Source organism: Nestor notabilis, unplaced genomic scaffold (assembly GCF_000696875.1).
Source record: "Nestor notabilis isolate BGI_N333 unplaced genomic scaffold, ASM69687v1 scaffold15818, whole genome shotgun sequence".
Lineage (NCBI taxonomy): Eukaryota > Metazoa > Chordata > Aves > Psittaciformes > Psittacidae > Nestor > Nestor notabilis.
In genome coordinates, this window is record NW_009938888.1 from 23,925 (window position 1) to 43,283 (window position 19,359).

Sequence of the window (19,359 nt, forward strand, 5' to 3'; positions counted from 1 at the left end):
AAAAAGAATCATAAACAAGTCAGGAGACATTTAAGAAACTTCAAGTGAATCACTGATACCCTTTCACATACACTAACTTTCCTCCCAGCCACATGCTCTCTTTGAAAAGCTGCTCACTGACTTGGCAGTACTGCTTACTTCCTACTGCTCTGTGAACTGCAGGCTGCCAGAGCAAAGCCCATTCCAAAGCTGTTGTTTGCCTACAACAGGCATCTGCATACATTTATCAAGGCCACAGAAAGGCAACACATTAGACAAGGGTAAGTCAGCCAGTCCACATTACTATACCACCACAAAACAAGCACTGCCTGCTGGATGAAAGCATTCTTTTTCAAGCACTTAGTCCACAATTTGTAAGTCATGTAACTCAGAAGAAAAATAATTCAGCCAGCAAAAAACACGTAAGTCGCAATTTGAGTAGCACAATATAAGCCAGTATGGCATTACCTTCCACACAGCTCTTGACTGTGCTTCAGCTCTACATTATAATCTACTTTTTACCCATGAGATTTTCCCTGGGAAGAGATTTTCACCAGATGATTTTTTAAGGTGAACGATGCTTTACTAAGCTGAAGTTTCAAGAAAAAAGCTTGTCACTTTTGCTTGAAACACCAAGATTTAACTCTTCAGACATATAGCTGAGCTAGCATGCATTTAAGATTAAATCAATCGTGGCTTGCTTACATTGTGCGCACATACTGCAAGCACTGTGCAAGCACACAGATCATTGTGGCTGAGGATTATTAGTCTGAGCACAATCTCCATGTTCAAGTTTTACTAGGCTGTAAAGATTTCATTTTTTTACTGGCACTTCTCACACTGATGTTGCACATTTGGCATTTATTTAATCTTTTACATTTCTTGAGCAATAAGTGAAACAAAACACTTTGCTACTTATCTACTGTGTTCAACTTCTGGCAGTACTCACACTTGTAGAAGTTCCTCACTCTGGACAGCTAGAGAGGCCTACAAACAGATCAGAAACTCATTAGGATGAGATCAGCAGCAAAGACTGGTGCAGAGGTCATGATCAGCCTTGTTAACCAGGCACTGATGCAACACACTAAAGCAGCTACACTCTTGTCCTTCAGGGGAATCCTGTCCAGCCTCCTTTGACCAGAAGCCTGGGTGTGATACAGCATTTAAAGTCAGAGGAGGAAAGCTAGACAAGAATGCAGCAGGTCTAAGAAAGCACAAGAAAATCCACACAATAAAGGGAAGCAGGAACAGATATGCAACAGCCAGAAAAGCTGGCTTAGTGCAATCCAACCCCAAAGCTGTCCCTTGAATCACATGGTCAATGCAACTACTGCTTTCCTGTGCCATCCATACAAGCTACCACCACTCATTTTGACTTCACTCAGTAACAATGCAATTGGAAGCTGTACCTGTTTGCAATTTTCCTGCTTTAATTCTTGAATTTGAACTTTAAAAGATTCATTTTCCTTTTGCACATCCTGTTAAAAGAAAAGAGGCAATATATACACATGTATACACATAGATACACACATAATAACTTCTATCAAAACTTTACCTGCAACTGTTTTACTTGGCTTGCAATTTCTCTCTCTTTTTCTTCCACTACAGCTTTCAACTTCTTCATTTGTTCTTCTTCCCCTTTCAACCTGCAGAGATGGTTTAGACAGTAAGAAAAAAGGTTTAAGTAAGAATTTATGCTAAAAAGGCACAGATGCTCTAGCTGAGACAGTTTTTAGAAGCAGAAGATAAATTTTGTATGCTATATATAATAATCAGCCAAAAGGAGAGCACACACATGGAGAAGAAACCCATTACACTATAGCTCCAAAACAAAAAAAACTAAGGGAAACACATGCCATCTGCAACAACATGTACTGCAAACACTTACCTGCTAAGAATTAGCCTGAAGCAAGCTAGTGGTTTCACATGTCAATCAGTAAACACATTTAGTCATAGCTGATCTCAACAACCTTCAGAGCAGATGTGGGAGACATTGGTCACCTGAGCAAATCCAGCAAGCCAGCTGGCTCCGAAGGTGCTAGGGACAGTCTCCTAAAGGTGAGGCTGCCTTAGGTACCATGTACTGGCTATACAAGAGTCTCCTGGGAGGGCAGCACGTTACAAGAGCTGTACTGAAGACTGAGCCCTTTTTGGCACCCAACCTTCCTCTGAGCAGCCAGACAAAGCAGAGTCAAAACAGAGGAAAGTCTGGCAGCACTTCTCCATAAAACAGGAGCTGGAAAATTGGCTATTGCATCTCAGACTGAAAACAGCAAACTATATCCGTTTATTGCTTTTACTGACTCAGCCACAGGCACTTAAATCCACACTCTTTTAAACATGCTAAACAGAAGGGGAAATTATCACTAGGCACAAGAAGTAGCAGCAATTTCACTAGTTAGTAGAGCCATGGGCAATCATTCATTTTCACAAAATGTATAAGCACTATGACTTAGAGACGCCAGACACTCGCTACTACACATAGCAGCAGACACACTGGCTGGTGTACATCCATCAGCAGTAACAGCTTATTTTAGCAAAGCCCATAAAATTCTTGAAACCAATTCATACATTCCAATTTAAGATAAATACCAGCACTGAATGTATATTATCAGCAGGCACTTGAGAAACTATTACTAAGCATACTCACAGGCTCTCCAGGTCCTGGACTTGGGATGCAGCAGGTACCTTAAAAACAAAGTAATTCCCGACATCATTTTGATGGCACTGTAAAGCTTTCAAATTAACAGCAACTCTTTGCATGAGCAGGGGCACCACACACCGAGCAGGACACTTGCCAAAGAAATACCAGGAATTTTGCATCAGACTTTGCTCTGGGTATATCTAAAAGCAATAGATTTTTAGCAGCACAGTTTACACCAAGCATCCCAAAATTCACACCAGCCAATTTCTCTACATTCCACCTCTCCTCTGGCATAAATGTTGTCTGTTGTCTAGACATCCACCCAAAATAAGACTGCAACTCAGTTTCTCCCTTTAATCATTGACAAAAAAAATCAAAACTGACCTAAAAATACCACCTTATTGGAAAAATTCTTCCGTTAAGTAACACCTGGCTTCAAGGATGTCCAGTTGCCTGTTCTCAAGTCCAATTCAGGCAATCAAAAGCCAGAACATTCCAACCAGTTGCAACTTCTGCAACAGGTAAATGCAGGAAGGAATCACAGCAAAGCCTGACTACTCCAGGAGGAGCTGCTACATTCAGTTATAGCAAGAGTTCCTCCATGACCTCCATGGCCCTATAGAGATGCTACTTTAGTCTGGCAAGGAGGTACCTACAACACAGTTATGATTCTGTCTAAAAGCTTCAGAGTTTTCAGACCACCAAAGCTACTCACTATACGAAGTATCATCCAGGCTAAAGAAGAGCTCTCAGAACTTGTGATCCATGTTCATCCTGTTTTGGATGAATGCAGTTGAACTAGTGGGCTCCCTGCACTGCAGACTACCAGTTCAGTCAAATATGACTTAAAAGTTGAAGTCAACGTAAACCCTTTGCAAGGCAGAGTACAAAACCAACACCTTCCAGTTCACCTGAACAGCAGTCCCAAACCACATCCACTCAGCAGGCCGTACCTGTTGGAGCTGTTGCAGGTTCTGTTGTTCTAACTCCTGAACTTTACTGGTTAATTGTGCAATCGTATCCTTCTGACCCTTTGGACAAGGGGAAAAAAAGAGAAAAAAAAAAAAAGGGAAAAAAGAGAAAAGAAAAAGGCAAGTTTAGAAGTGCAAACATAACTTTCCTATAGCCAGAAATACTGCAGCAGAACTTATTTTCCTTTAGAATACCAAAGAAGCTTACCTGCAGCCATTCTCCTTTCTTAACAATCTCCTTCTCCTTCTCTTCCAATAAGGCCTCCATGGTTTTCACCTGCTTTTCTTTCCCCTTCAACCTGTAACATTAAACACAGACACATAACATAAACCCATGTTCTTTTTACTACCTGAAAAAAACAAAAAAACCCAAGACATCCTAGGCTTTGCAGCATATAACAAAACCAGCGTATTCACCCACTAAAAACCAATGTGTGAACACTTCCACTTCAGTCTGGGTTAGCAGGAAATGCGCTTGCTCAATGGCACTGCTCATTAAGAGAAAGCAGACAAAATCTGTGCCCACATATATTGCAGGGATTTCATACATGTGTGTCTTCCTCATCTAAAAATACCTTCTTCCCCCTCCCCAGCTGGGGACATGAGGGACTGATGACCATAGTGGCTCAGTTCTCACTTACCCACCCAGCTACAGCACAGATATTACCAAAATAGTTTTGCCATCATGCCTTGCCTATGTTCTTCCATCCTCACTTAAATTCAATCCCTTGTAGTTTAACTGGGGCTCATGAAGCCATACAGCACTTCATCTTGTTTGTGCCTCAGACAACACCAGGTATTTCTAATAAGGACACACATCTAAGACTGGTGTTAACAGCCTGGATCGCTGCCTGCGCAGATACCAGGCAAGTACATTTTAACTTAAAACAGACTGAAGCAGGGAAGCAAGGGGTGCACAGGGCAGATCAGACATGTTAACAACTGTACTTACAGAGTCTGAAGTTCTTTGACTTGTGATGTAATCGACACCTAAAAAAAAATAATCAGTGCTTCAATGAACATGGAAAAAGACACATAAATGCTATAAATTGCTCTAGGGAGAAAGCCATTAGACATTATTGAAATAGGCACTATTTGTTACAGTTATGTAAGCATAAACCACACTTCTTTGTTGGAAAATAAATTATGAGAAGCCAAATGTCTCCACTATTTATTTTCTCCACATTTAAAATGTGACTTCCAGAGCAGAAAACTGTGCAAATGGGAACACAAGCAGGATCACCAGTTACACTTTGCACCACGAGACAAAAGGAAGAAGCAGACACTGATAATGACAACCATCTCGCTAGCAACTGCAGCTCACATCAGAGAGACCATCCCATGTCGTTTAGACCTTTGCAGAAGCAAGTGGTTTTTAAATGCTCTCTGCAATGTCAGCACTCCCTTAAATTCTCATTTTAAGGCTGAACATGGATTGGGAAAATAAAAAAACAAACCAAACACCAAGATTTAGTGGGAACATTTCCTTTGAATTTCGCACAAAAGCCTGGCAATGGCTATCTGCATAGATACTGGCTTTCCAAACAGTTAGCTTAGTTCAGGCAGGAGTTTCAGACATTCCCATAACCCTCTATTCTGCTTGTAGGAGACCAAAAGGTGCACCCTTTAGAGCAAGCATCCCTCATATGTAGCTTTTGAGAGATGGCAACTTGAAAGGGCATTTTGTTCTGGGCTCTGTGTCAGTTCCAGGGAAGGAAACACACAAATAATTCATCTAGTTCCTGGGAATTTGCTTTGGAGGAAAAGCCCAAGGCGGAAACACATTCTATGAAGCTTTACCTAAAAAGGACAAAACTTTAACACTAAGGAAACAAAAGGGGGTGACATGTTGGAATGCAGCTAGAAAAACTGAAGAAAAGTGCAGACCAAAAAAAACCAACCCGCACACCCCACACAAACAAGCAAGCAAACTTCCTGACAGCACGATGGATTAAGCTGCCTGCAGAATGGGGTCCCTAAGGAAACATGGATTCCCACTAGTTTGCATGCTAGACAGCAAGCATGCCAAGAAAGCCAATACTCCTCCATTTCTGCATTCCTGACAGCAAGAGTAAAACTTTCTCTGCCAAGATAGGCTTTCTTTGGACACTGGAAAGAAAACAGTCTTACGTTTACCTGAAAACCAGATACTATTTGGGCCCGTAGTATTGTTCTAGAAACATAGAAAGGCCAACAAAAGGAGAAGCACCTTCAGCACTTCAGATTTTGAAGTTGCCAGCCTCCAAGGATGCCCCAGGGCTTCATGTTTACTTCAGGGACAGTATGTGCCCAGCCAGAGCTAATGCTACCATGCTTTAAGTTATAACAATTCATGCCAAATTTCATACTAAAAATCCAAAAAGGTCAGGCATCCAGAGGACTGTGGTAGTTATATTACATATTTACAGCTTTATATCCAAGAATAGTGTTGCTCTACCATTAAAAAGTTCCCTTACCCAATGACATTCACCAGTGAAAGAAAACACTAAAACAGAAATGAGTGAGCAGCACATCCAAGACAAGGCTGTTTCACACTTCTGGCACTAAGGTATTTTACCTGTTTTTCCATCTCAAGCTGGGAATTTCCTACTTCTTCTTTCAGAGCCTCTATTTCCTGTGTCAAAGCCTTTTCAATGACAAAACAGACAGGATTGGACAATGGAAACACAAACGCCACAAAAATGGATGCTACAAATTCATCACTATAGAATGCCATGCAGTAACAAATAAATGGTAGTCAGTGGTATAGACACAGAAAGGAAAGTAGGTATTGTGAGAGAGACACCTGAACAGTCTTCTCCTTGCTTGCTACTTTGAGGATTTCAGCTTGTAAGAGCTCTTCCACTGACTTTATTTTTCCATCCTTCTCATGGATCCTTAAAAAAAGATTAGAGGAACAACATTAGCTGGCTGAACAAACATGTTACTTAAGCAAATACAGAAGCTTTGTTTCTGCTATCACATCACATCACCAGCCTCTGAAATCCACAGTGGGACCAAGCAAGAGAAACAAACAAGAGGAATAAGACTGGGAGTAGTACAGAACAAACTGGCTTTATATAACCAGTAGTTCACATGCTAAATAGACACTATTACTTTCTAAGAAATGCAAATTAAAGCATCAATAGGCCCTGGAACGACACACACTTTACTTCAGCCTTCACTGGACATGCCAGCAAAGAATTTATCAACTTCAAATACACACACACAGAGTGAACAAGCTCATGCCTTTTAGAGTGCCTGCTGAAGAAAAACAATTATCTGACACTTCACTGCAATTCCTTGTCTAGCCAAAGTTAAGCTTATGAAGTTAATTGCTTAGCAGAGAAGCAACCAGATTTTCAAAAGCTATTGATCTGATGTGGCATGTTTCAAAGTGATAATACTTCCTGCCACACACGCACTTCACCCAGTTAAAAGCAAATCATTTCAGGGAAGCAGAACACTTGTAGTCATGGAATAAAGACAGACAAAGTGACAATCAGAAATTAAACCTGTGCAGTAACTTACACTTTCTGGAGTTCTTCCACCAATGACTGGAAGGAAACCTGTTCAAAAAAAGAGCTTCAACTTAGAAAAACAGAAAAGAGCAAAACAATCTGCAAGTGTTGAAAGGTAAGGAATAGAGAACTTGAGCACGCTGGCACTGGGTAAACTGTAACAGCCTAACGATTTTATGTATCTGTCTGCTCCTGAAAATTAGCTGTAGGTCTGTAGTTCCTGGCAAACTAATAACATCAAGTCTGCTACAAGTTCCAGGAAAACAAAAGCAAACCCACACTGAAAGGCTGACCAGCATTTGATCACTAACCTTTTCAATACTGGCAGTACCATACACCTCTCTCCACAATTATTATGCTTCTCTTCCCTCATAAATCATTTTCTAGAAACTAAGTACCCTTCTGAGCTGACCAAATAAAGCTGGATGTCAAGGTAAGGCGCTTCCTGATCAGCACCAAGTGCACATCAGGAACAGTAATACTGTGATAGTGCCACTGAAGAGAGACATAAAGGAGCTAAGCCACAACTGCACAAGTGTGGACTAACATTAGAAAGCTCAAATATGCACAAATGAAACTGATGCAGTATGAGCTGCCTACCAGCCACGCTTGCTGCACAGGCTTCTGGAAAAACAGCAACCCACAGCCATTTCCACTCACACCAACCCAGAACCACTGCTGACTGGATCCTTTACATCTGCCACGTTTCTGACACTTAAGCAAAGTAAGTATCTGACAGAAATATCAGCTTCCAGACCAATGCTCGAAGAAAACAGGAGTCTTTGCCAACAGGCTTCAAAGACATCTTCACCTTTTCCCTTGACTTTTGCAACCGCAGCAAGATTCTTTCAGATTTAGTTTAGGTGTAATAAAAGTTTTAGATGAAAAGTACTACCTGCTCCGATTGCTGAATTTGCAGACTTTGAAGTTCTTTTCTCAAGGACGAATTTTCCGTTCGCAGTGCCTTTGAAAGCAGACACACAGATAATGAAAGACTCATTTGCCGGGGAAAAAGTGTTAAGTTTGAAGGAAAGTAATTTCTTTTAGAACAAGTGAAAGACTTTGAAAGTCTGAAAGAGACCCCCTCTGCAGCTGTTGGAGCCAAAGTATTCAATGAACTAACTATTCATTACGGACAACTCCAAGTGGACTTCAGTCTATAGGAAGCTTCAGTCCAGAGAAACATCAAGGTGACATGCTCACATCTTTGACTGTACAGTAATAGTAACTTCACAGTTTGCTAGTGTGCTACTCCTCCCCAGTACAGGGGTGTCAGCGATAGACCTGGAATTTAGGGACATTAAGAAAGCAAGCATTACCTTGGCTATGCCCAGGCAGACATGGTAGCAAAACCTATCTGAAAACAGAGAGGGATTTTTTTGTACTGGCTTTCCAGACTACTCATCACTAGCTTCTTCTTACATAGAAAAAGGAAAAGCCTTTAGCATCATTCCAGAAGTGTCACTAGCTGATAATCCATTGAACTGTTCAGATTACCAACTAAGCAAAAAAAGGCAAAAGTCCAATACTGCAGATTAGGGCAAACATACTGCTTTCAAGATGTATTCACTTTACTCCAAAAGACATCGGGTACGCATCCTAGCAAAATCTGCCCTAGACTAAGCAGAGAGAAGCACTTACTGTATACCATCAATGCTCAATGCTTAGTCTATCTTACCAAAAAGATTTTAAGCTTGTGTCCACAAGATGCCTTTCCTATTCAAAGGGAATGATCTCAGACTGCACTATGAACACTCAAACACACACTTTCCACAAAAGCACTTAATCCCTATTTCGCCATTAAAACACAATATAACAGATTTTTACCTTCAGCTCCTCCTCTTTATTAGCCACTTGTATGAGTCCTGCCTCAAGCAGCTCTTCGACTGTCTTGATTTTATCATCCTTCTCTCTCATGCTGAGAAATCAAAAGTGAGTATTAGGAAAAAGAGAGTTAACCTTTGAGGGCAGTTTAGCTACCAACAGTAACCTCACTGCCAACAAAACTGAATCTTTATTTCAGTTTATGATTCAAAAGAAAAAAGTTTCTCACCTTCTTTCCATCTGCTCTAACAAGTCTTTTTTTGCCTATAAAAACCACAATAGAGTGATGATTAATTGGATCAATAATATTTTGTGATTTTAAGAACACAAATTACCAGAGAGCATCAATTTAACCAGTTTAGTTACCACACTAATCCAGAAGGGAAAATAAAGTAGGGGGAGAATGTCCTCATGTCATGTATATCTAATATTGATGATGGATAGATGTCAGTCTTACAGACTTACAGATCCAGCCCAAATGCCTTGATGATTTTAGATTGGACTACAGGAGTTCTGGTGACAAGATGCTGTGGGACACAGGATCCTACTGATCCTAGAAAGTGTCAAGCATGCCAAGCATTGTGTGGCACCTAACCCATAGCAGCCAGCTGAGTACCTGAAAAATCTGCCTCTTGAGTATTTATTGAAACCACAAGCTCCGCCTGAGGTTCACTCAGCAGAACATTTGTGACTTCTTAAAACCAACACACTGTGAGAGACCACACGAGAGACAGGACAGGCTACCAAGAAAGATCAGCCCCACTATTTCAGACAGGGCACCGAAGCAGCCAGACCCAGGGGAATAAGGCTGCAAATCTGGTTCTCCACCAGAAGAAAGGGAGCTGAACCAGACAGTGTTCTGCTGGCTAGCAGATACCAGTGCAGAAAAGAAGTTTCTTGCCCCACAAGTCTTTTTTCCAGTGCTTCAAGTTCTCACTCCATAATGGTACAAAGTCAGGGGCATTCACAAGAGCTCTCCCAGGTAACACTCACAAAGGAGATGGGGCTGAGCAACATAACTGCTTTGAACCTGCTGCATCCTGTGTGAGTACCAGTCAGACTGGCTGCAGGTGTGCTATGAGGAGACTCAAAAGACATCACAGTGTAAATAGTTTTCTTATTCGATGGGTCTGTTCTTTGGTTACTACTGGTCTGAGAATTCATTCCAGGATGGAAGAAAACAAATAGGGTAAAGATCTTACTTTGGTCTCTCCACCCCAAAGTAAGAGCCCTCTCCCCAAAAGGGCTGGTTGTTCTGGAATAAAAAAAAATAAAATCCCATGAAAATTGCCAACAAAACTGGGAGAGGTTGAAGAAATAAGATTTTGCTAGCATTCTTCAGGGGAGGAGGGAAAAAAAACAAACAACAGATCCACGTTTTGTTTGGACACTCTTGTCTAGCTCTAGAAGACAGTCACAACTGCCTTACTTTCCATGGAAGGGAAAATACCTAAAAAGCAACAGGCTTTGACAACCACCAGCTCAGCCTAGGGCCAGCTTAAGGGGGAAAAAAAATTACTGAAGAAGTTAAAAAGAACAGAAGGTATTTGATACAAGCTCAGTAAATACTGGCTATACCTGCTCAGACAGGAGAGTCTGCAGCTTCTGAACTTCAGCTTGTAGAGTTGTGTTTTGATCCTTGAGAACCTGGAAATAAATTTAAACATTTTATCAGTTCAAAACTGCAAACCTTAACTACAGCATTTTCTTACTGGTAATGAGATAATTAAGGAACATAGAAGTCATTACAGTGAATTCTTTTGAAGCTACAAGACCCCACAAGACCCCTTTCCCCTTCTTTCTTGCTCTTCTGTATTAATACTTCTGTCCTTATGTTTCCCTGAGAAATTCAGCTGTTACTATCTTTATTCCCTTGCAGAAAATCATGCAGCACCAACTGAAAGAGGCAAGAGAAACTGCATTTTTCTCCTAAAGCAGTATCAGCACCATGCAAAGACTTGATGCCTTTTACAAAGCACTAATCTGGTGAAGCAAATGGGCCAGGATCACCTCTCTATTTCTCTTCAGCTGCTTTAACACTGAGGATGCATAGCAAGAAGTTGGCAGTCCAGCAGCAAAGGGGTTTGCACAGCTCCTACACTTCGGTCTGACTGAAAGGAAGCGAATCAGGAAGACACACATGCCTCCCCTCCAGCATATCCCTCCTCTTTATAACAGATACGACAGCCTTTAATAGACAGGCTGCCTGTCTGGATTCCTCATATGTATTTTAAAATCCTCCCCTGTTACTGCTTTTTGTTTTACAGTCTTTTTAAAGACTTGCTTGGTGCTTTACAAAAGTAAAAAAGCAGGACATGAGATCTGTGCCTGAGACCCAAAGCCTTACAGGGACACTACAAGCAAGAAGGGACAACTAAGGATAAAAGAATTGCTCTGTTTGAACATGGCTTTTCCCTCTTTTATGTACATAGGAAAAAGCAGCACTTCCTCAGTGGAAGCTTTTAGTATAGAGCTGGTGAGGCTTATGTTTGGAATCAAAGACAGAAGGAAGAGGAGGCTAGAAGGGCACATAATAATTCACGCTGAGAATACACTATGGATTTCCACAATGTCATGATGACTGTGATCCACGTTCAGTTCTCTGTTCCCAAGAACTACTAGAATGGCCTCCAGATGATTTTTGCCATTACTCAGCACTGAGCTGATTTCAGCACATAACCATACACAACACCTCTACGGCCCTTTTCCTGGGTAAAAGTTACTACTGAAACCATTGCACTAAAGGAAGTTCAGATTATTCTTCCTTGTATTCATTTTCACCACTTCACCTGCCATTTTAAAACATTCCACCATGCTGAAAGCCCTGAGAATCACAGTAACTTGAGACCTGCCAATTTACTCAAGCCTGTCACCTCTTCACACTCCCCTTTCCAGACCACTTATACATCCGTTATCCAGCTTCACTGAGGATTCAGCTGATGGCTTTATTACAAAAGATTTACTACAGAAATGAAGTTGTAGTTGTTTCCTATTCCGTTAATAGAGCAAAAATTCTTCCCTCTTACTCTCTGGCAGCTCAGAGAAACTACAGAACCTTGCAAGGAACTCATCAAAACCTCTTTGAAAGTGCCACTTTAATACATAAATCAAGTTTACTACCTCCTCACTGACACCTCCAAAGAGCTCCAGGAGACTCATGAGGCACAGCTTCTCCTACAAAAGCATGCTGCCTCTTCCACTACCTGTTCCTCACTAGCAAACCTACCAACTTGACATCATGAGATTCAGAGTGAGTGACCTATCACCAGAAACATCAGAAGAGCAGCAGTACCCAACAAAGGCTTTAAAGGAGTTAAAAAGATGGAGGCATCACTTTCCTCAGGAAGCAGATCTATTTCTAACAGCTAAAGTTCAAAAGAAAAAACCTAAGGTGGCAGAGGGCAAGGAGGAGTTAAGCTGCTCTCTGTACACACCATCTTGAAGCAAGTACCAGCTTTGCTGTGCAGACCTCAGATGTCGCATCTAAAAGCTTTGGCAATTTAGCTGCAGCCTCATGAGAAACCACTTAAAAGATGGCAAGAGCAGAATAAGTATTTTTACACCCACCTTGACAGAAAATAACAACAAAAAAGAAAAAAAGAAACCTAACATGATAATCCAAGCAACAAAAACAAAGGCTCACACCAAGGCCTTGAAAGTCATATTAGAAGGTAGAATGCAGGAAAACAGCAATACCTTTTATTCAATAACCTCCCCTTCCAGATTTCAAAAAACTCACTCTTCACACCTGCAGACACCAGACTTAACTTGTGTTACCCTATCTCTTACTCTGCTGCACTGTTATGCTGTTCTTGCCTTGCAAACAGAATATCGTAATTTACTTTAACGCCTGCAAATAAGTTCTATTTTACAAATCAACATTTAACTGTATGAAATGCTCAACAACCTCCAAAGTCTGGAAAGCTTACTGTAAATAAGCACAAGAATAGCTATTCTATATCATACCTTGAATTCTTCTTTTGTGTTTGAAATCTGAGCAAGCTCTTCTCGAAGTTGATCTTCAAGAGTTCTTATTTTGTCATCTTTGATGTGAATGCTGAGACACAGCGGAACAGTTAAATACATTTCCTCATCCAAGTCTTACAAAAAGCATTGATTCAAAAGAACATTAAAGACCAGCAAACATTGTTTATCAAATCCCAGAGCTATTTACCTTTTCTGCATCCTTTCCAGCTCATGTGCAGCAGCAGCCTAGATATAAAGAGGATTAACACAGACTTAAGATACATCACATGATTCAATCAACCTTTCATTCCACAATATTAAAAAGCTGGAATAAGTCATTTGGCCTCTAAGCACATGACTCACCAGCAAGAATGAGGGGCACGCTTTTCTTCATGCACTTTTACAACACCAGTGTATACTAGGCAAGAACATAATAGCACAAAGGGAAAAAGATCCCAAAAACAGTCGTTTGACAACCAGGATTATCTCTAATTAAACATTTCATTTCCACCTCTGTAATGAACCATAAGTGACATAGCACTAACAGAGGGACAGCATTACATTTGGTTCTAAAAAGGTATTTACGGTGAGGCGGGGGAGAGGGGGTGTTGTGTGCTTTGGAGTTTTTTGTAGAAGGATGCTTATGACCCTTGTACACAAATGCCAAGACTGCATATTCAAGCACAGTTGCGTTCACTCCTGTGAAGTGTCCTGCACTCCACATGCCTGCAAATTTAAACCAAACAAGCAAATTGATTCAGTGACTTGGTTATCCAAATAAGAAAGTTTTCACTGGTGAGAGAAGGGTAAGAAGTAGGCCTCCCACCAGGGGTAAGAACTCCAGGGAATCACATATTAGCCCAATTCAGTAGCCTCACACCTTTAATGTGCTTAAGCACAGACTGCTTACAGCCAATGGATCTGCACTTGCACTCATGACAGAATAGGTAGTGGGAAGTAAAATTAAATGTTTAATAAAACAGTTATTTCACCTGTTCATTTGTTAGAGCCTGTAACTTCTGTACTTCTGATTTCAGAGAGAGATTCATATTCTGTAAGACCTGAAGGAAGGAGAAAAAGAAATATACTTGCACTTTGCATAGAAACAGTATTTAAGGTAAGTTCACACTCCACTGCCAAGTATTTCAGATTACTTTTTGAAGGACTTTATTGGTAACAGCACAGAAAACCCTCGAGCTTTCTTATCAACAGCTTTCCATTGTCAAGCCTTGCTTAGAAGAGCAACATCAGCAGGCTTATAGCTGAAAGAGCTGCTTCTAGACCCAAAGGCCTTGCGGGCTTAATTTTGTACATGCAACCAATACGTCTCTCCCTGTGTCAGCTGGTATTTACACATGCTTTTATTATACCTTGAGCTCTTCTTCCTTGCTGGTTAAGTTGGCGTGTTCATTGCCTAACGAGTCCTCCATCTGCTTTATCTGTTTGTCCTTTTCCGCAATCCTGCACAAATGAGAAGTGATGACATATCAGTACTAAAAGGTCTTAGATGAAAGTGGTGCATGAAGTAGCAGGCTAAACACAAAATACATGCTGGCCTTTAAGTTCAGCTTCTACTCTAAATCCTGCTGACAGTACACTTTGGGTCCAAAAGCTCTTCCATCCATTTTAAAATCTGCTTGCTTGCCAAAATTTATGAGACATTCTCCAGCTCTGAAACACAACAACTACCCACCCATCTCCCAAGGGGAGAAGTCTCCTGGCACCACCAGATAGCCCAAATATTAACAGTTCTTATGGTCACGCACATTCCTGCACGCTGGACTGATTCCCTGCACATATGCAGGCGTAAACAAGAGAGTAGACACTGCTTTCTGTGTAGCATATAGAGCCACTTACAACAGACTCCAAACCTGACGCCAGACACTGAAGGACAATCCAAAGGAAACGGTTTCCCAGCTCCCAAGTCAATCTCATGGTGAGAAGTTAAAAGCATAGACAGCAGTACTTCCTTCACCAATCCCTCCCATATGCACTGCACATGCATGGAGGAAAGATGGCATGTATTAAAAGCCAGTCACTCCTCCCAAATACCAAAGGAAATGAATGCTCACACTTTGTGTAGTTCTTCTGCCAGGACTGAAGCTGAGGTCTGCAGAAGGAGAAGGAGAAAAAAAAAAAAAAAAAGCTGAAAGTAAAGCAAGTCAAAGAACTTCCATCTACAGTGAACCAGGAATAGACTGTAAGATTTGTGTAGTTATTTTAAACTGGCACAGGATGCTTCCAACTATTTCCTGGCTAAGGAACACTGTAGAAATAGCAGCACATACTAATGTCCCTTCCCCTTTAGCTTAAGGCAATATGAAGGGGAAAACAAAAAAACCCTACCATCTTAATTGCCCTTTACCAGGTTCAAACAAGCCACAGGGATCACCAGCACTTTCCTCCCATGGATTAAGTGCTTTACATGACATTCTGCTGACAAACCAGGCAAATTCAAAAAAGAAAACCCTGCACAGTGCATCGGGACTTGTGTTAAGGACAAAGACCATCAAACGGCATTTTTTTTCCTGCTGGAAAAAGCCTATTCCTATGTGGTCACTATAGTCACCCACAACAGGGAACAAAGAGACATTCATCACCATGGTTATCAAAGCATCAAGGGACCTCTGCAGACCATTTCACACACAGTTTGGTAGCAGCTGTTGCAGAACTTCTATATTCATTTGTGCTACAGATGCATGGTTGTCCTTATCCAGCCTTACCCTCCCAAAGTCCTGGATGTCGCAGAGTTTGTGCCCATGGGACCCTAACAGCAATCCCTACACTGCCTTATCCAGATCATACCATGGAGAAAAGCAGAAGGGAAAAAAAAAAAAAGAGAATAAATAGTTCCAGTCCCAGAGGGTCTCCTTAGTTTCATCAACCTTCATGTCCAAAGCCATGTCCATGGTGGCAGAATACCCCTGCATTTTCATTGCCAGCAGTGCTCCATGGGGAAAGCACACACCTCCTTCCAACAGCCTCCTTGTGTAAGCCAGAGCTAAAAATCAAAATCTCCCCAGCAATTTCTTTTCAAAACCCTTATACTGGGAAGAAGAGTAGGTCATGAAGATGCTGTAAATCCAGAGTGCCTCTTCCTTCACTGCTCTCCCCACCCGACGGGTTAAAGCACATCAGCTAAAGCCAGATGACACATTTTCAGTCTGACATTGAATTTAAACTACATAAAGCATGTCCAAGATTAAAAGAATGCAGCACCCAACTGCACAGAACAGTCTCCACTTGTGACTTCTGAGGAGATCTGTGACCTAGCTCTACATGGAAGCACCTTCAGTGACTTTGAGATTTTACATAGCATTTACAACAGAAGTAATTCCTCAAACCAACTAGTCAAACTAAAATTTTAGATACTAAAAGAACTGAGAAAAGCATTGTGCAGATTTGGTGTGGCTTCAGTGATTTTTGTTTGGTTTTATGGGTGTTCAGGTTTTTTCCTGCACAAAAATCACTGCTGGAATGAATGAACAGTTTAATATGGGAGCTACCATAAGACTCTTTCTCAACCTAATGCACAAGGGAAAAGCACGATCAGGTGGTTCACAGGAGGACTGCAAAAAGACCGAAAGAACCACAAGACAGAATGGTACACATGCAAAGCTACAGAAAACAAACATTCATAAAAGCAGTCTACCCTTTGATTATAAATTAAAGCCACTACAGAAAGAAGTAAGTGGATTTTTTTTCCCCAAAAGGACAGCAGAAGCTTAAGTTTTAAACAAGTTTGAGAAACATTAGAAAAGAGGATGATAACAAGTCTTTGCTTTCAGCATTATATATCTCATATCTAGCTACAAAACAAAATCTGGCTTTTAATGAAAGTTCACAATTCATGACTACAAAAGAACATGCTGTACCTGGGCTGCCATTTGTGAATGAAACTTCTGAAGCTGAGCATTCAAAGCATCATTCTGCTCTATCAGCTCCTTGTAAGAGAGCACAGAAAGAAAAGCAGGCTGAGATCTGCAGCTAGTCAACTTTTGCTAGGATTAGCTCTTAGCCATGATTATGTTAGTAAGAACAGTTTAGCATTTACATGTCAGACACTTTTCAAAGATGCTGTTTTTCTCCCCACTAAGAACATCCAATTTGAGTGGAAGCACAACAACCTGTTCTGTATCAACAGAAAAAAATATTCCCTGCCCCACTGTATGCCATTTGGTTTCCCGAAAGCCCTTAAGAGCTATGTCTACACTGCCTCTCACCACTTGATGCCAGAAGAAGAGAAATCACTCCAGAAGAGCTCATACAAACATCAAAGGTACATAGATGCTCTTCCAGGTTGTTCCCCAGACCATAAAGTCACTTCACAGCTTGGGAAATTGCCTGGGTCAGCACATTTTCCTGACTTGCCCAGAGGGCTTCTCAGATCTGAGATGGCCCCAGATGGTCACAGCACCACACACAGTCTCGATTCATAAGTTGCCAGATTAGACTGGCAGAGAGTTTTCTCATTCTTTATTCAGTGGGAAAGCTTTACTAAAGCAGTACTGCATGGATAATACTATGTTTCCATAGGCACAAAGTGGGAGGAAAAAAAACAAACCCTTAAGATACTTGAGCAATACTACCTGCACCTGCATTTGCATGGAGTCCTCCGCAGACGCTCTCTTTTGCTCAGCCTCCATTAGCTGCAACATCCTCTGCTCCAGCTGCTGTTTTGACACCATTGTATCAGTAAGTTTACTGTGCAAGCTCTGGATTTCATTGTCTTTGGCCACAAGCTTATTCTGCACATCTGTAGCAGAAACGTCAGTATTTTAATTCAGAAGTAAATATTTAGCTTTTGGGGAAATAATTTTCACTGTAAACAGGGAGGCTGATTAGAAGCCTCATTCCAGAAAGCCAAGGTTCAGCTCTCTCATCAGCATTCAAACTAACTGGTATCACAACACAGTATTTCCCCAGGGTGCTGAAGCAGTACTGACTTTACCTGAGCTTTAATTTAAGCCGTTTATTCAGTACTACTCTTTTTCACAAATGCCAACAGCCAAATCACTGCAGCAAGCATTATTGGGGAATTTTGTGATACATGCCTTGTTGTGCTGCTTCATGTTCTGCTGTTCTTTTCCTGAGATAAGCCTGGATTTCTTCCCATCTTCTCTCTGCTTCCTGCTGCTGGACCTTCACATTGAAGGGAGAGTTGATGAGAAGTCTAACCTTTAATTTATTTTTGAAACATTCAGAATGCATCTCTTTGGTGCTATTTCCAAAACAGATGGCAATGAAGTAAAATTTTCTTGTTTCCATTAGGGCACATCAGAAAGATAGAGTACCCTGTAATCCTCCTCCTAGAGGAGTTTAGCCTATTAATTTGAAAGGCAAATTGTGAACAGGATTTCATTATAGGCTCCTAACAGGATGATTTCTACAATACGAAAGTGTAGCATCTTTGCCCTGCAAGTTCAAAATTAACACTAGAAGGCAGACTAGCCAAGCATCACACAAATCTGCATCTAGTAATTAAAATGTCTCAACTCTGGATACCAACTCTCTACCTGCAAGGGCTAAAGGCAGGAAGAACTTCTGGTAACTAAGGCTTAATTGCAAATATGAAATAAGTAATGAACTCCGGATTGGCATTCACATCCAAGAACACTAGGTTTGTCTTCTGGAAGAAAAAAACCCAACAAAATACCTTTTCTTCTAAGGAAAAAGAAAGAGGTGCATCTAGAAGCCAGTCCATTTACATTTTAGCTCTTAAAGTCTTCAAAAATTTAAATATATATTCAAGCTTGTAGTCTCTAATAAAATCATATAAGGACAATGCCTTGTGGATTAACTAGTCCAACTCCAATCTTGCTGTTTTGCTCCCATAGAAAACAAAGTTCAACATCACCAGTGAAGCTTTAAGATACTTGATATTTATCTGGAAGGCTGTTTCACTTCACAGGGAGCTTTGTAATCACTCAAAACCCTGATTCCCAAATAAAAAAATAAATATTAAATAAAACATTATTAAACATTAAATAAACTCATAGGCTGCATCAGCCTATCTGAAAATAGATACTTGCACATATACAGATGACAGAGATTTAGTGTTCTGGGAAACAGCTAAAGTGATTCTCACACACCTCACATCCCACCCGATTCAGACCTGGCTCAGACAAAGCCTTCAGAGCAACTCAACAGACAGAAAACACAAGTCACCTTTAGCTGAGCAACTGCCTGCTCTGCGTTCTTCTTCTGGAGCTCTTCTTGCTGCAACTTATTGCTCTTCTCTCCCAGCTCATTCACCAGCCTAGCATAATCCTGGCGCAGTTTGTTCAGTTCAGCCGACTGCCTAAAAATAAATGGTTTTCACAGCTTTTTTTACAAGAAGCATAGGCCATAACAACAGCTACTCAAATATCAACACCAAGTCCTGCATTTGCAGCCAGAGGGCTGTACTATATGTTGGTTGCTTTTTTCCCCCTCATCACTGCTTCACCCTAGGAAAGGAATGAAGGTCAGATAC

At 41.0% G+C, this 19,359-nt stretch overlaps 1 protein-coding gene across 1 annotated transcript in view; it reads right to left on the bottom strand.

Annotated features, from left to right (window-relative positions):
• The window catches only part of KTN1 (kinectin 1 (kinesin receptor)), a 54,978-nt gene that overhangs the window by 18,466 nt on the left and 17,153 nt on the right, over positions 1–19,359 (bottom strand). Inside the window, exons 8-30 of the mRNA XM_010019585.1 lie at positions 19,053–19,185; positions 17,939–18,026; positions 17,474–17,640; positions 16,760–16,828; positions 14,957–14,994; positions 14,255–14,345; positions 13,877–13,945; positions 13,093–13,130; positions 12,885–12,975; positions 10,497–10,565; positions 9,148–9,182; positions 8,922–9,012; positions 7,990–8,058; positions 7,105–7,142; positions 6,380–6,470; positions 6,152–6,220; positions 4,547–4,584; positions 3,803–3,893; positions 3,577–3,654; positions 2,630–2,667; positions 1,535–1,625; positions 1,389–1,457; positions 929–966 (exon numbers count right to left, since the gene is read on the bottom strand). Of these exons, the coding sequence (XP_010017887.1) occupies positions 929–966; positions 1,389–1,457; positions 1,535–1,625; positions 2,630–2,667; positions 3,577–3,654; positions 3,803–3,893; positions 4,547–4,584; positions 6,152–6,220; positions 6,380–6,470; positions 7,105–7,142; positions 7,990–8,058; positions 8,922–9,012; positions 9,148–9,182; positions 10,497–10,565; positions 12,885–12,975; positions 13,093–13,130; positions 13,877–13,945; positions 14,255–14,345; positions 14,957–14,994; positions 16,760–16,828; positions 17,474–17,640; positions 17,939–18,026; positions 19,053–19,185 (1,689 nt within the window). The remainder of the gene's footprint in view (positions 1–928; positions 967–1,388; positions 1,458–1,534; positions 1,626–2,629; positions 2,668–3,576; positions 3,655–3,802; positions 3,894–4,546; positions 4,585–6,151; positions 6,221–6,379; positions 6,471–7,104; positions 7,143–7,989; positions 8,059–8,921; positions 9,013–9,147; positions 9,183–10,496; positions 10,566–12,884; positions 12,976–13,092; positions 13,131–13,876; positions 13,946–14,254; positions 14,346–14,956; positions 14,995–16,759; positions 16,829–17,473; positions 17,641–17,938; positions 18,027–19,052; positions 19,186–19,359) is intronic.